Source organism: Ziziphus jujuba, chromosome 3, assembly GCF_031755915.1.
Source record: "Ziziphus jujuba cultivar Dongzao chromosome 3, ASM3175591v1".
Classification (NCBI taxonomy): domain Eukaryota; kingdom Viridiplantae; phylum Streptophyta; class Magnoliopsida; order Rosales; family Rhamnaceae; genus Ziziphus; species Ziziphus jujuba.
Window position 1 is genome coordinate 33,881,446 of NC_083381.1, and position 16,751 is coordinate 33,898,196.

The 16,751-nt window shown below is 32.7% G+C and overlaps 1 protein-coding gene across 1 annotated transcript; it reads right to left on the reverse strand.

Moving 5' to 3' along the window:
• Window positions 1–13,212: 13,212 nt before the first annotated feature.
• LOC125423551 (beta-xylosidase/alpha-L-arabinofuranosidase 1-like) lies at window positions 13,213–16,385 on the reverse strand. The gene is made up of 6 exons (XM_048478140.2): window positions 15,895–16,385; window positions 15,437–15,742; window positions 15,128–15,297; window positions 14,880–14,980; window positions 14,024–14,794; window positions 13,213–13,945 (listed from the first exon to the last, which is right to left on the reverse strand). Exons 1-6 carry the CDS (start codon window positions 16,336–16,338, stop codon window positions 13,329–13,331), a joined length of 2,409 nt encoding a protein of 802 aa, XP_048334097.2. The 5' UTR covers window positions 16,339–16,385; the 3' UTR covers window positions 13,213–13,328.
• Between the last annotated feature and the right edge of the window lie 366 nt (window positions 16,386–16,751).

A 16,751-nucleotide genomic window follows, 5' to 3' on the forward strand; every position in this document is an offset into this window, starting at 1 on the left:
TTCAACACAAAAAGCCCCATAAGCCAGCTTTCCCTAGAATTTTACAGAATGATGTTTCAAATTTTTCAAAGAAAGTTATGAAGGTTTAAATATTTGTCTATTTGAGCTGATAGATCTACTTGATTTTGGACGGATTTTAGAGTTGGATGTGGATTTATCTGACCCATGGGTAAGTGATAATAGGATTAAATGAATTTTTGGATAGGAAAAAGGATTTTTCAGCTTATTTATTTAATTAGTATAAGGTAATAAGAAGGAAATATTTTATTTTCTTTGAATTATCTTTCTTAGTACTAGTTGGAATGGGTTTTTAAAATCCTAGAAGTATTTAATGGTTTTATTAGTATTCTAATTATTTTTCACAATAAAAAACCTAAGGACCAAAAGAAAGAGAGAGAGAGAAAGAGAGACTCCAAAGAAGTGAAAACAAAGAAATGATCGATAGTTTCTCTAGGGTTTTGAAAGAAAGGTTACAGAAGCTTGAAGGAGTAAAGAAAAATTAAGGTAAGTTCTAGATGTTTTAATCTACTTTAGAAACTAAGATTATTTTGTTTTGGTTCTTATTATTTGTTTATCTTAGTTAGGAATAAAGAGCAAGAAAGTAATCTTGAATCATGAAGAACCAAGGTAGTTTTCTTTACCATGAAGGTTAGTAATATGTGTTTATTATATTTTGTGTAACTTATATCTTAATATGAATCATATGAACCTGTATTTGATACATGATGATCCCTGTTTTGCTGTATAAAACATTTATGTCATATGATTTTTTTTAAAACAAAGTTTTAAAGTTATATTGAAAAACATATTACTGTCTCACCCGAACAAAATCTGTTTCTACCCTTATTTGGACCCATTAACGAAATGTTTTATCACAATTGAATTTAACCTAAAAGCTAGACTCAACAACAAACATTTTCGATTTAAATCACCTCCAGACGATTTTTCTAGATTTAATTATGATTTTTCTTATTTATTTATTTATTTATTATTTTTTTTTTTTTGTGCTTTTAGCAAAGCTGTACTAAGTTTGAAATCTTAAAATTTCACATTAGTTAACCTGTTATCTAACCTTTGAGAATGTTATTTTTAAAAAATATACTTAAAAGAACTTTTTTGAGTCAATGATCATTAAATTTGGATTTTCATAAAATTAATTGTGATTTTGGAACTTAACTGATTTATTGGAAAATAAAATATATATATATATATATATATATATATATATATATATTGTTTTTACTTGAGTAATTGATGTTGAATGATCTCTTTGGCATAATTAAATTTCTGTTTTTGATCTGAAATGTTTATTGCATATACTAAACATCCTTAGGAAAATTTAAAATTTTACTTCATATCATTTGGACTTAAATTCAATTTCTAATGAAATTTAAAATTTGAGTTTTTTAACTAGAAATTTACAATGGGATCAGTAACTTTTTTTTTTTTTTTTTTTGAGTCAAATGAACTCCAAAATTTCTGAAATTTTGCACATGAGTTCGTTGTATCTCTTTTATTTCATAGTAAATTTTCAAGACTGGTTCATTAACATTTTAAGAGTAATTGATGTTTGATTGCAAAATATTCCGTGTAGGAACCTATTTTCCAAATTTTGATTTATGCTTGTAAAAAATTTAATTGAGTATGTTTTGGTGCTTTTTCTTAGCCTAAGAAATTTTAAACATATATTTTAACATGTTTATTTCAATTCTGAAAAGTTCGATTAAAAAATATAATGATTTGCTTGTTTATTTATTTTCCTTATCCACTATGGTTATATGAGAGTTAAAGTGGATATGTTTATATTATGTTATGACAATAGTACAAAATATGCATCGAAAGCATGAAACATCTATTCTTATGACTCATAAGTCTATGGTATGATATTCTAATATCTTAATTATGTTAAAATGAATCGAGCACAAGACGTAAAATTTTGGTACTATTATCTAAGTTGGTTAAGGACGGTTCTGGTATATTGCATCTAAGTATAAAAAGTTGTACATATTATGTTACGAGTAAGTTTAATAAGTGAGTATTTTACACTTTATAAAAGATTCAACTTAAATTTTATATGCTGTGTGATATAATATATAATAAGTAATTATGTTATGATCCATTGGATGAGATATATGCTGTTAGCTATATGGGCATTATATAATTTGTATGTCACATGCATATATTATTGTATTATGCCATAAATCAAGTTGCAAGCGTACTAGAGTTAATCTATGATATATAATGCCATATGCATGTATTATAAGATAAGGATTAATTGTATTTACGCATGTATTTTTGAATGATAGGCATTTGCACGTTCATTTTTTATAGCTGAAAAAATTACGGAGTTTATTTATAAACATACTCTTTATTTTGTTATTTCTTTTATTTAATGATAATGAATAAATCTTATTTGTTAATTCTCTTGGGTCATCTCTTGGTAACACTTAAGAATTTTAGATAACAATTTTATGTTAAGAAATAAGTTACTTAAAAGTTTCACTCCTAATTGGTTGTTTAAGTTTTTAGTTAGGTTTATTATTTTGTTAGTTATGTTTTGAAATTGTTTAAGTTAGTTGTTGGATTTTGTTTGGGGTTGATTTTTAAATATTGATTTTAATTCAAGTAATGGGTTTGGAATAGTAATTATTTTTAAAATAAATTTTTTTCACATAACTAACAAAATAATATGATTTAGGTCTATTAGCCTGGATGCATACCCAATTCAAACTATTACGTAGAAGATTTAAGAAGCGATTATAAAGAAACAAACTGGGAAATTGAAGTATTCAACATGGAACATGAAAGTGTTGCAACAAAGCTCATGCCTTCGGGTGTCAGAAGTGCTCTGACAGAGCTTGGATGGTACCGTCCATGCAGTTGTAATGTTGTAATGGTTTTTTTTTTTTTTTTTAAATTTTCATAATAAACTTCTTTTTTACTGATTTGGGAGTTTGATTATGAAAATTTTTATTATTAATTGTTTGCAAATGATGATCATGTTTGATCCAATATGAACAACAGATTTTAGAAATTTCATGGAGGCAAAGCTAATATGGAATTGATCATTTCTCAAACAATTTTATATGCTAACATTAAGATACCATTTCAAACGATAGGCTTCTTGATAACATCTACATATATTATCTCTAACTACAATGGACTAAGAGACATGGCTAACAATAGTACGTACGTAGCTGGTACTATAATTTTATTTTATTTATTTATTTTTATTTTTTTGTATACATAAATAAGGGCAAAGACTGTAAGACGTGCACCTATATATTAATTGCTAGGTGAAAGTAATTGGTTCAGCATGGTAATTAGAATTTTTTTTTAAAAAAAAAAGTATGGTAATTAAAATTAGCAATATTGTTTTCAATTTGCACAGACTCTTTTCACACTATAATTATTATTATTTTGTTAGTTTTAGTAAGTTTATAAGATCACAAACGCTTGATTTTAATCTCTTCACCTTATTCATATGTATACAGTCTTTGCCAAACAAAATAACAATAATAGTAATAAAAAAAAAAAACAAAAATTAGCAAATTGAGCAAACAAATTAAAAATGAAAAACGCAAACAAATTGTGCGGCTTTGATTCATCGAAGTTATAGTAAAATCAAATTCAATACGTCTTTCCTTCACTCTTTCTTTCTCTGTGTGACAAAAAAATCAATTATGAGACAAAATTTGGTTGTATATAGTTTTGGCCCTTTACAGAATTGGATTTACGAAATTGTCCCCTGTTTCCTTGACCTTTATATAGTTTGTGAATCTGTGGGAGGAAAAATGCATTAAATTGAAATTTTGGATTTGATGATTTTTGTTAGTTGTTCTTAGATAGTAAATGATTTTGTTATTCTCAATGTTAAGTGTGTTTAAATATATGTATGTGTGTGTGTGTGTAGATATGTGTATATATATATATATACATATATATATATATATTTTTTTTTTGGATATTATGATTATATGTACAGGGGACGACTTACAAGGCCATGATATATATATATATATATGTTGATAAAATATTTTTACATATCCGGACAAGCTCAAATCATTTGGTTACCAAATTTATATCCTCCAGTATGATTGTACCTCAATTTATATATTATAAATATTGTTTTGAGCAGAAAAATATCGGCCTTCTTGTTTATATGATTCAGTAGAAACACGAGTGAGGGTAATTAATTATAATCCAATTGATTTCAAGTAGTGCAATATTAATGGCAAAAAATTAAGGAACGTTCATATTTGGGCATGTCTTCCTAGAGCTCTCATATACATTCAATTGGATAAATTTGTTAATCTTTTTTATTATGTACGTACAACGTCAATATTCTCTTTGCTCTGGATCATTACAAAACATAACGCATCCTGATGACCGATCACCAACTTCCATGGTTAGTGGTCAGTCCTTTGATCTCTAATAATTGGCTTTTGTACAATGTCATCACCAATGAAATCTCGAATTTGCAGTTAATTATCCCATTAATTCCACGAATATAAAACTTGCTATATATATATATGTTCCAATGGAAACTTATAGAATCTAAATCGTAAAACATCACCAAGTAGACAAAAGAAATAAGCTTTTATAAAAATTCATACTCAGTAAATCAAAACAAGATGGAACCAATGGAAACTGAAAAACACACGGGAACTCTTTGGGTATTATTGATGCTAAGAAAGGTCTAGGTGGACAACTTCCACTAGACTTGATCCTGGGTATTACTTGTCTCATGATTTATCTTCTTACAAAAAATTTCTCTTTGGTTAAAAAAATAACAAAAAAATAATAATAAACTGAAGCTAAGGAACCTGAGAATTGGTTGAATGAGAGAAAAAAGAAATGTAGAGAAAATTGGAATTTTAAATTAAAATTGCTAATTTTCGGGGGAGAGAAAAAGAGAAAGAAGGAGGGCGAATACCCCACCTACATTTGGGCTGTCTCAAATCAGAAGTTGTTTTCCTTTACTTTATAACTTTCAAGAGTTTTGAGAAGAGTTTTGAGCCGGGTTTTTTCGATAAATAGCCACCTTACAACTCCATTTTAGAAAAATAGCAAAAATTTTTTTAAAAAAAAAAACTAGCCATCTTGGGACAAAAATACCCTTGATAAAATTGAAAATTACGAAAAAGATTTTTTTTTTTACCCTTTCCTTTCTTCCTCTACACAGCTGTTCGTGGGGTTTCTACACAGCCATTCGTGGGGTTTCTCTAAGGTCACTCTTTGCATCTCATCGCCTCTCACTCTCATTTTTTTATATTTTCTCATATCTCAAACTAAACTCAGGTAAAAAATTTATCTTTTTTCTTATTAGATGAAAGTAAGGAAATATGTGTTTTTTTTGTTTTTTCTCTTTCTCTTTTTTCTTGTATTTTTTATTAGTTTAGGGTTTTTTAAGCTTTTTATTTAATATGGGTATGCAAGAAATTAATTTATGAGCTGTTATATGTGATTTTAAAGATACTTAGGTGGCATATGGTTTGAAAATGGGAAAAATTTTGTGTAAAACTGAAAAATTGCGAAAAACAGTAAAAACGGAGGAAATTTGGCGAAAAAGATGAACTTCCGCCAATTTCCTCCAGTTTGTCGGTTTTCGCAAAATTTTCGCCAATTTTTCGCCAATTTTCAGCCAATTTTCCGCCAATTTTCTGCTAGTTTTCCGCCAATTTTCCGCCAGTTTTCCGCCAATTTTTCGCCATTTTTCTGCCAATTTTCCACCAATTTTCCGCCAGTAGGAAAAAGCTATATTTGGCCCAAAAAAAAAAAAAACAAAATCAACTTTTTTAATACAGTAAATATGTTTGTTTAGTATTATTCAAAATTTTATATATTTATTGATTTAGTTTAACGTTATTCATTTAATTTTGTAGTAAAATGGAAGATGATGACATTGTAATTGCGGTTTTATACAATGGAACATTGGTACAAAATGATAGTGGTAATTGGGAATATCGAAATGGTAAAAATATAATGGTTTCCGTCGGCAAAAGATGCACAAAATCAGAGTTAGAGGATGAGATTTTCAATTCTATTGAGATAGATCGAAATGAATATTTGCTAAAGCTAAAATGGATATATGGACGATGTGCAGAAAAGTTGGATCCTACAGAAATACGATGTGATAGGGATGTGAAATGCTTTCTTTAAGAAGTGAGGAATGGAGGGATGACAATGATGCGGCCTCCATTGTATGTTGAGGCGATTTTGAAAGTTGAACATGTATGTAGAAATGTTCATCAAACAGCATTTGCTTCGGATAGTGGGAGTAATCTTCATTCTTTTTCTTGTCCTCCAATTGGCGCTCGTCTACCACAAGCTTTCGGTACTGAACCTATTCAGGCTACATCTCAGGAAATTATGGTTCAAGAAACTCAATTTAGAGATCAAGTTGATGTTCATGGGGCCTGGACATCATTTAACATCCACGAAGGAGTTGATGTTGGAGGTGACTATGCTGAACGGTTTCCTAACGATGAGAAGTATGAGCAGTTGCATCATATTGATCATGATGAGAATTACAATGCAGCAGGGGATGATGTTGATCATAATGATGTAGATTTTGATCATGAGTTGCCGGACAATGATAATGATATGCATCCTGAAATGAACAATGAAGGAATTGATGATGTTAGGGTTCATTGTTCTACAAGTGATCACATATCATCGAGCAACAGAAGTGGTTTTATGGCTATATTTTCGTCAAAGTTCACTAGCTGTGAGAGCATAGTAGTTGGACAATTATTTCGCAACAAACGTGACCTACAGAATAAACTAAGTATCTATTGCATGCGAGAAAATAAGGAGTTCAAGGTGACATGGTCAACTACACAACGGTATGAGGTTGTATGCTTGGAAAATACTTGTAAATGGAGACTACGTGCAACCACATTTAAATATGGAGAAATATTTGTTGTGAGAATTTTTGATAATGTACACAGTTGCTCGTTACATATCGTGCATCGAGAACATAAGCAGGCCAGTAGCCGGGTTATCGAACAATGTATCAAATCTAAATATGAAGGTATTGCACGTGTTTACAAACCCAAAGAAATTCAACATGATTTTTTGCAGAAATATGGGGTGAATATAAGCTACAACAAAGCATGAAGAGGTAAAAAGTATGCACTTAATAGTGTTAGGGGATCTTCAGAGGAGAATTTTGCTAAGTTACCTGCCTACTATTATGAGTTAGTGTCGAAAAACCCTGGGACTGTTACACGTACCAAAACAGGCGATAATAACAATTTTGCATATTTCTTTATGGCGATTGGAGCAAGCATTAGGGGATTTAAATCCCACATAAGACCCGTGTTGGCTATTGATGCAACTACATTGAAAGGGAAATACAAAGGGTACATGTATATTGCATCGGGCATGGATGGCAATAAGCAAATATATCATTTGGCTTTCGGCATTGGAGATGGAGAGAACGAGCAAGCATATACATGGTTTTTCCAAAACCTCAAGGATGCCATCGGAGATTTTCCGGATTTAGTATTTGTGAGTGATAGACACCCCGCTATTGAAAGGGCATTACGCAAAGTTTTTCCCAATGCATACCATGCGTTGTGCACGTACCATATAAGCAGAAATATTAAAGCAAATGGACATGTGAAAGATGAATCAATAATACAATGTTTCATGCTTGCAGCTAGTGCATATTTTGTTGAAGATTTTGAGTTTTATATGGGGCAAATTGAGGCAAAAAACAGTAGGGCTGCCCAGTACATTCGATCATGTGAACCTACAAGGTGGGCATGTTCTCTTTGTCCATGTAGAAGGTACACTATCATGACCACCAATATTGCAGAAAGCTTGAATGGCATTCTGCTAGATGCTAGAGAGATGCCAATAGTAGCATTAATAGAGCACATACGGGATTTACTGCAAAGGTGGTTTTATGAGCGACGTACTGCAGGTGCAAAATTGACAAAGCCTGTGACTGATCATATGGAAGAGCAACTCAAACTACGAAATTCGGAGTCCATCGGACTACGTGTGAAAGCCATTAATATGCATGAATTTCTTGTGGAAGGTGGGAGTTTGAGGGGTACAGTTAATCTCCAATCAAAAACATGCTCATGCAAAGTCTTTGATCTTGATCAATATCCTTGTGATCATTGTATTGCCGCTTGCAGAGACCGAAAAATTGCTCCTTATAGCATGTGTTCTCATTACTACACCGCGGATGCATATTGTGCAGCTTATGCTGAGTCCATTTATCATTTGTTAGATGAAAAACAGTGGCATGTCCCGGATGACGTGGCAAGTCGCATTGTTCTTCCACCAAGATGGACACGTAGGGGAGCCGGTAGACCGAGGATGCAACGCATACCATCCGAAGGTGAAGATGTTACTGGACGTAGATGTAGCCGATGCGGTGGTGTTGGACATTATAGGCAGAGATGTACGAATCCATTGTCTTATGCTTCGAATTAGAAAGTTTTAATTTAGTGTTATGGTTTAATATGTTTTGATAATTATTTCATATATTGGATATAATATTTTCTACTCCACAATGGAAGATTTATTAGCAATCTTTTTTTTTTTTTGAATTTAATCCCAAATGAAAAGAGGCTTTCTGGAGTTGATTTTAATCTTTTTTTCCATAACACTGCTCAATGTATACTTACAACAAAATAAATTATTAGTTACCCAAAATCACAATAGCCACATATAGGACATCTGGCCTTTAAAACTTCTTTACTTGGAGAAAAATATTTTCCGACAGGAAAAAAATGCTTTCCACTTGGAGGAAAAATTTTCTGACAAGCAGAAAATTATCCAGAAGCTTGAATTGAGCTACATATAAGGGGTTTGTGAAAAATGGAATTATAATAAATATGCCACATTTTGTAGACGGTTAATTAGATATCTTTACACCAAAACCCATTATTATCTTCGATAAATGAACATCAAAATAATCTAGTACAAGATAAGTATTAAAAAAAATAGCTAGAAGTACATTATATATAAGAGCAAACTAATAAATGACTTCAACATCATATAGAAATTTCCCTGTACTTGGCAAAGACATATGGTAAAGACATCTCCATATCAAGTAGAGCTCGGCAGAGCAAGCTTCAACCTGTACCATGTACTGTCCTATATCCAATCTACTTTCCTACTTCTATTTCTTGATTGGCCAAACCATATCATCACCATGGCCACATCATCATCTTCTACAATACCACTTCCAAATCCAATTTCCCACATCTCCAAAAATCAAGAATTTCAATTCCAATCTTCAGACTATATCTATCAAAATTAAAACTCATGACTTCTAAACGAACCAAACATAGTAATATTTTTTACCCACACTCCACAAAATCATCTCCATCTATGGTTAAAGCCACCACCATAGCCAGCAGCCATGAATGCATACCAAGCTTAAAAATTAACCACCTACCAATTGTTTTGCCTCTTATTATGCTCTTGTATATCTAAAGAGTAATAGAAATGACAAAAGATGATTATAAATATAATTACTTAAAAAAAAAAAGAGAAAAAACATGAAATTTGAGACTAGAAGATGAGATTATCCCATTTTGGAACAATTGTTGGCTGGAAAGAAACTCTAAATTGAGTGCTTGGTGAAGTAAAAATAACTCCTACACAGATTTTATGGTTTGTGTAACATGGCGTTGTTTGTATTTTGATATAATTTTGCATGGATTAGAAAAGCAAGTCAGCCATTAAAGCAGGACAATAACTTAACTAATAAAGTAATTGTAATGCATATGTACGTACAACAAATAGTGGGGTCAAAAACAAAATAAGACGTTAAATATATAATCACGTATGTAATTTTTAGTTACTTGTTTGAAGCATGCTTAATTACCTAGTGCTTAGCCAAAAAAATATTCATAATAAGTGATGACGATGATAATTAATTATTTGATGATTCTGCAACTAGAAATTAAAATTGCATTAAATAATAAAGCTCATAGCCAAAGAGATCATTGGGTTGTTGAATTTGGAGGAAGGCCTTAAATCCATTTCGAATTGCTAAATGCTAATGTTGGATGGATGGATAACCTAAATTTGTAGCCAAACAGATTAATTAATGGAATACTTGGTGGATCTTGAAGGAGAAATTACCTTCAATTCATCACTGCCTCGTAGGGAAATTGAAGGGCTACCCTCACTTGATAACTACTCAACTGGCTGTGACATTTCAAAGTGAAACTATGAGTCATACTGTTTTTTGGGCCATTGCCACCTTTACCATTTCCTTTTCCTCTCGCAATTTCTACACATGATAAACAAATTCTTTAAAAACTAAACCCTCAAAATATAATAATAATAATAATAAACAATTTTAAATAGTAATACTAATTAATATAAAAAATTTGAATTTGGATAAACAGTGCAATTTCAAATCTTCATACCACCATCCTTGGAACTTGCCTTTTCCCTCCCACTTCCTACAATTTTAAGCATTGTTTTGCAAAAATCATTGCCACATTCAGCAAAACTATACCCAAAAAATAAAAAAAAAAGGTTTCCACATTTAGCAAGCTGAAACAGGGAAGAAGATACCTGAGGATTGAGTACCATAATTATTTTCAACCTTGCTGACATCCTTCCGATGAGAAATAAAGTAAGAAAAGCAACTCATTCTCTGAAAACCCATTAAATAATTAAAAAAAATTAAAATTAAAAACAAAATTTGTACAGCCAGAAAACTAAAAATCCCACTCAAGTCGCTAACACAGAGAAAAAAATTTGTACAACCAAAAAATGTCTCTTTAAACGTAAAACATTGAGAGAGAGAGAGAGAGAGAGAGAGAGAGAGAGAAGGAGGTGGAGAGGGGAGATGTGTCTGAGAGTGAGCTACAGATTCAGCCGTGCAGTTTTGGAAGGAAAGTGGAAAAAAAGAAATTGTATTTTTAAAGGGTATTTTAGTCCAAATACGTAAAAAGGTGGTTATTTTTTATAAAAAATATTTTTTTTGTTATTTTTCAATTGTTAATTTAGAAGGTGGTTACTTTTCAAAAAAACCCTTTATAGGTCCAGTTAGCATATCATGATTTTGGTTCCACATTAGGGACAAATTTCTAACACTCCCGGAGCATCCACTGCTCAGAACTCCTTCCATTCAATATTTGACATAGGTCACAAACGGATCTTTATTACTCCGTTTGCACACTTTTTTACTATTTTCCTGGTTTTGACGGCTTTCTCCCTCTCTAACACAACTTCTACAGTTCTACCTACTCCAGCAAATTTCGAACTCACAAATCAAGCACCAACTTTTCAAGGGAAGGAAAAAAAGGAAAAAAAAAAAAAGTTAAAGATTTTGCAATTTTAGAGGTCGGAGTTGGGTAACGAATTGATAAATAAAAATTGACGATTTTGTCACGAAAATGATGCAACTCGATTTCAGTATTTTCAGAAACCAAGTAATTTTCTTTGAATTTTTTTTTTTTAAATTATGAAATTTTCATAGCAGCAACATTAAAGAAGGAATTTTGCCCTACAAGCTCACTTCTTCTCTCTGTTCCACGCCTTCCTCTCTCCCTCTTTCTCCTTGTCATTTCTGTCTCTGCTCTCTGCTCTCTTTGCTCACGTAATAGCAAACGCGTCTATGCTCTGAATTCTAATTCTCTGTTGATGTTGACGGCCAAAACCTTCTGGATCTCTCTGTAGCACCATGTCCATGTGTGAAGCAATGAAAAGCACCATTTTGCGAGCACATCCAAATCCCAAAGAGTCAATCTTTTGTAGAGTACAAATCCAATGCATCAAAGTATAGATGCCCATGCCCAGGTTGTTCTATACACTCTTGTAGTCTTCAATGCATCAAAACTCATGAGCAATGCCTTCAACTCCAGCAATTCTCAAACTCACAAGTCAAGCACAGATTTTGCCGAGAGGTAAAAAAAAAAAAAAAAATTATGATTATGGAATTGCAGAAGTCGGAATTGGATGATGATTTGATCAAATTGGGTCATCAAATTGACAATTTTTTTAAAGAATATGCTGCAACTCTAGTTTTCTATTTTGCCTCGGATTACAAGCAACCATATCACCCTAATTTATTACACTTCTACATTCTTTGCACCAAAGAATTATAATCTTCATTTGCATAATAGAATATCCAAAACTATTTAACATTTTCTTCACTCATTTATTTACATACACAAGCGAAAAAAAAAAAAAGAAAAGAAAAAACTTTAGTAGATGACAAAACAATTTCCCATTTTAAAGGTCCAAGTCATAATTTCACTTAAAAAAAAATCCAACAACGCAACAATGTCACACTCACCACTCTCTCTCTCTTCCCCCTCAGCCTTTATTCTATCTCCAATATATATATTGTTACGGAATTGGGAGAAAAAATAACTAGCAACGAAAACAAAGAAAACGAAGAACAAACACACAATTTATGTGAAAACCCTTGATGGGAAAAACCACAGGCAGGGAGAAGCAAATTCAATATCCAAAGATTGGTACAAAGGTGAGCTAAATTTCGTGATACCCTGAAACCCCAATTCCAGCCGAAAAACCCCAAAAAACATAAGAAATATATATGCTACGGCCGATAGGCCCGAGACCTCCGCTTCCACTACAGAGCCTCAAATTTTTCTCCAAAATTAGTTTCACCAAATGGGTCGCACCGCGAGCTTTTCGAATCGGGTCATCAAGAATTCGGGTCACTAACTCTAACATATATATATATATATATATATTTTCTTTTGCAAATTTGCAATCGGAGGCTCTTTCCCTTTTCTCTCTTCTCTTCTCCAACTCAACCCCATCCACATAGATTTCTTTATTTCCTTGATAAAATTTGTTTTGTGAGTTCGAAATTGCACAGGTTAGAAGCCATTGGTTTAGGAAAGGAGAAGGCTGCGTTTTAGGGAAGGAGAAGGCGTGACAGGAGACAAACGGAGTGAGATAACGTGCATTTGGAGTACAAAAAAGCTGGTTATGATCTGGAAAAGTTAATGCACGCGTCAAGCACAGAAGGGGAGGAGGACTGAGCAGTGGGTACTCCGGGAGTAGTAGAAACTTTTTCCCCGCATTAGAGTAACAAGACTAGCGATAAATTGAGGATAAAAGACAATGAATATATATTAGATAATTACTTTTAAAATTGAAATTGAACATTTTATTATTTATTTAAAAGAAAAAAAATTAAAAAAAAAAAAAAAAAAAAAAAAAAAAAACAGTGACTCTTAAAAGGCCTACAATCCTTTTTCATCCTACGTAACTTTTTAATGAAAGACAATGTAAAAAGGTAATAAGAATGAATAGAATCCTAGAAAGCAAATCCTATCTTTATAATCCTAATCTTAATCCCAATCCTAATGATGGATGTTAACTTGCAGAGTCGTGGAGATCGTGGCATTATTTCCAAGTTCGATTCGATGGATACCAGATGGCAATACGTTATAAGCAGTGTCTTCGATGATGTTGAAGCTCTTGCATGGATCAAGTTCAAACTTGACATTTTGTGTCCCACCAGCGGCTATAAATACTCTCTCAAATGCAATCAATTGCTTGATATAAGTTCCAACAATACCCTGTGGAGCCTTTGCATATACCAACACAACCTCACTCCCATCCTTGGGACCCACATTTTGCACTGCTACTTCAAGTGTCACTGTATTAGCATCACAGTCCAGTTGGTCCACTCCAGCAGCCGGACAGTCTTGTTTAAATTTGGAATTCGTGTAGTTCACCACACGACAATGCTGGTGATTTGCCAATGTGATGTCCAGCCTTTGAGTGGATGATACAAGTTTGTATGCAAATTTGGTGTAGCTCATCCCATAACCAAATGGGTAAACAGTTGATCCATTAAAGAACTTATAAGTCCTTCCCGGATAGTTTAAGCTCTCAACTGGTCTCAATTGCATAGATGTCATTGGTAGTTGGTTAACATAATCGGCTTCATACCATGTCACAGGTAATCTACCACCTGATTTAATTGTAAAAACAATCAGTACTGAATTATTGGAACAATAAAAAATAATTAAAACTAAAAGTAAAAATTTACCTGGATTGTATTTGCCAAACACAACATCTGCAATGGCCTGGCCTCCTTGCTCGCCGGGATATCCAACCCACAAAATCGATTTGATGTTTGGATTATTTTTAGCAAAAGTAATATCAACCCCTCCAGCGGACATAATTATAAGAATAACTGGACCTTTGGCAGTTGCAGCAACTTGGTTGACGAGGTCAGTTTGGTCCCCTGGAAGGAGGAGATTAGTCCTATCCAAGGACTCTGCCTCTACCGAAAGATCCAAACCCACAAACAATAATGTAACATCTGCATCCTTAGCGGATTGCATAGCAGTAAAAATCAATCCAGCATTATCATTGTCAGCACATATAACATTGGAACATCCCATTTCGAATGTCACCTTTTTGTTGTTGATTGCGGTAAACGCATCCAATGGTGAAACCATCTTACAGGGAATACCGGCATAATTTCCAATCATGGCAGAGGTGGCATTGCCATGAGGTCCTGCTATTGCAATGCTTTTAACATGGTTAATATTGAGAGGTAAAGTATCATCATCATTCTTCAAAAGTACAATTCCTTCTCTTGCCGCCTGACGTGCCAGCTCTAAATGTTCAGCAGAACATATATCATCCTTGCCAAGGGATTGAAAAGCAGGGTTTCCATCAAAGAAACCAAGCCTCATCAACACAACATAAAGATACTCGAGTGATCGATCGATATCTTTTTCTTTGACTAACCCATCAAGAACTGCGCCTTGAAGGCTGTCAGTATAGTAGGTTCCACAATCCAGATCCAAACCTAATTATAAAAATATTGTTACATTAGTTCATGAATATTAAAAAATATAAATATATATAATTAATAATTATATTAAGTGCTACACCTGCTGTAAGGGCTTGTGAAGAAGCTTGCTCTTTATTGTCTCCCAAGAATTTGTGACCATCCACCATCACCTCAATAGAATCGCAATCGGAGACAATGTATCTGCCACATTGCCAATGAAATAAAATAATTAATGATATTAATTATCAACTGGCAACTCTTCGGTTAAATTATATCAAATAAAACAAACATATTTATAAACTGATCATTGTTAATACTTATATTTATGAGTTCATAATTAATGCATACCCATGAAGATCCCATTTGTCTCTAATGGTGCCTTTTAAAAGATTAGGATCGGCACAAGTTGGAATGCCATTGACTCTATTGTAAGAGCACATCACACTTGAAACATCACCATCCTTGACACACATCTCAAAAGGACGAAGAAAAGTTTCCATCATATCTTGTTCTGTAACCTAATTAATGACAAATAAATAATAAGTTAAACATGTATATATTATTTTCTAATAATAAAGAACTGAATAATCAATATTTAGACCTTATAATATATATAAATATATATATATATATGTAGGTAATTAATTAAATGTATACCTTAGCATTAAAATGGTATCGATCCACTCCACGCCATGCATCAAGATCATAGGCAGCATAGTGCTTACAGCAAGAAGCAACCTTGAGAGGTCTAGAGCTCAAGTCGGTGGCATTTTCTGTCCCCTTAACATCCTGAAGCCCCCTCACATAATTGGTAGCATACAAACCAACTACATATGGATCTTCACCAGGCGTCTCAAGAATTCTTCCCCATCTCGGATCTCTCACTACATTTATGTTCGGACTCCAATATGTCAATCCAGCTCTTCCAAGATTATACATTGCCCTTGCTTCAGTTGACACAAACTGCATATATACACATACACATTACATGATATATATATATATATATATATTCATTTAATCAATAAATCAGTTAATGTCACAGCTACAAATGTATATATTAGTTAATAATTAGAAAGTTTGATTATAATAATTTTGTATTAAAGTAAATATACCTCGCCTATGTTTCTCCAAAGTGACTGATTGAAAGATGCAGCAGTGAGAATAACAGTGGGAAAACTTGTAGCGCCGGGAACAACATCATCGAAGTAAGTTCCAGGACCAACATTTGAAACACCATGGAGTGCTTCTGACCACCACTCGTACTTAGGAAGTCCAATCCTCGCCACTCCTTGAGCTGTGTTTCCAATCTGCTGCACCTTCTCTTCCAATGTCAATCGGTCCACCAAGTCCTTTGCCCTCAGATGGAACGACAGAGAGGAGTCGCAATATGCGAAGTTGCTCATCTCCAATCCAAGTTTCATAAATCTGGAAGGGTGGCATACGTAACTCACGTCATCATCAGAGAGAGTCAGGACTCTCATCTCTCTACCATAACTACACATGGCTAATGAAGCAACCAAAACACAACACGCGAACATCAATTTACAGCCTGCCATCTTGACTACTAGTGTTTGTAGTTATCTTGAGCGTGAAGGCTCTCTATTTTGACTACTACTGTTTGTAGTTATCTTGAGCATGAAAGCTCTCTATTTATAGTGCTGTTAGTAACTTAGTTTTTAGTATCTCCATTAGAATAATCTGTTAAGATTATATCCACATATATATAACTAATATTATCGTTGATTTGGAGGAATATCTTATCTATTAGAATACTCTCTCTATAATATGATTAATTAATAAAATTAGATAGGACAGTTAATTTATTAATTTATTATGAGTTTTGGAGGAATATCTATTATATTAATTAATAAAATTAAATGGGATAATTAATTTATTAATTTATTATGAAATGATATGAGCGTTTAAATCTTGAGTGATTGTAGTTATTTAATAGGAGAAATAAAAGGAG

Bases quoted from the DNA above. Each gene is read 5' to 3' on its own strand.
- LOC125423551 (XM_048478140.2), bottom strand. From the start codon at position 16,338: ATGGCAGGCTGTAAATTGATGTTCGCGTGTTGTGTTTTGGTTGCTTCA. The intron at 14,981-15,127 runs GTATGCATTAAT...GCAATGTGGCAG, and splicing joins GACAAATGGGATCTTCATGG to ATACATTGTCTCCGATTGCG. The intron at 13,946-14,023 runs GTAAATTTTTAC...CAATTAAATCAG, and splicing joins GTTTGGCAAATACAATCCAG to GTGGTAGATTACCTGTGACA.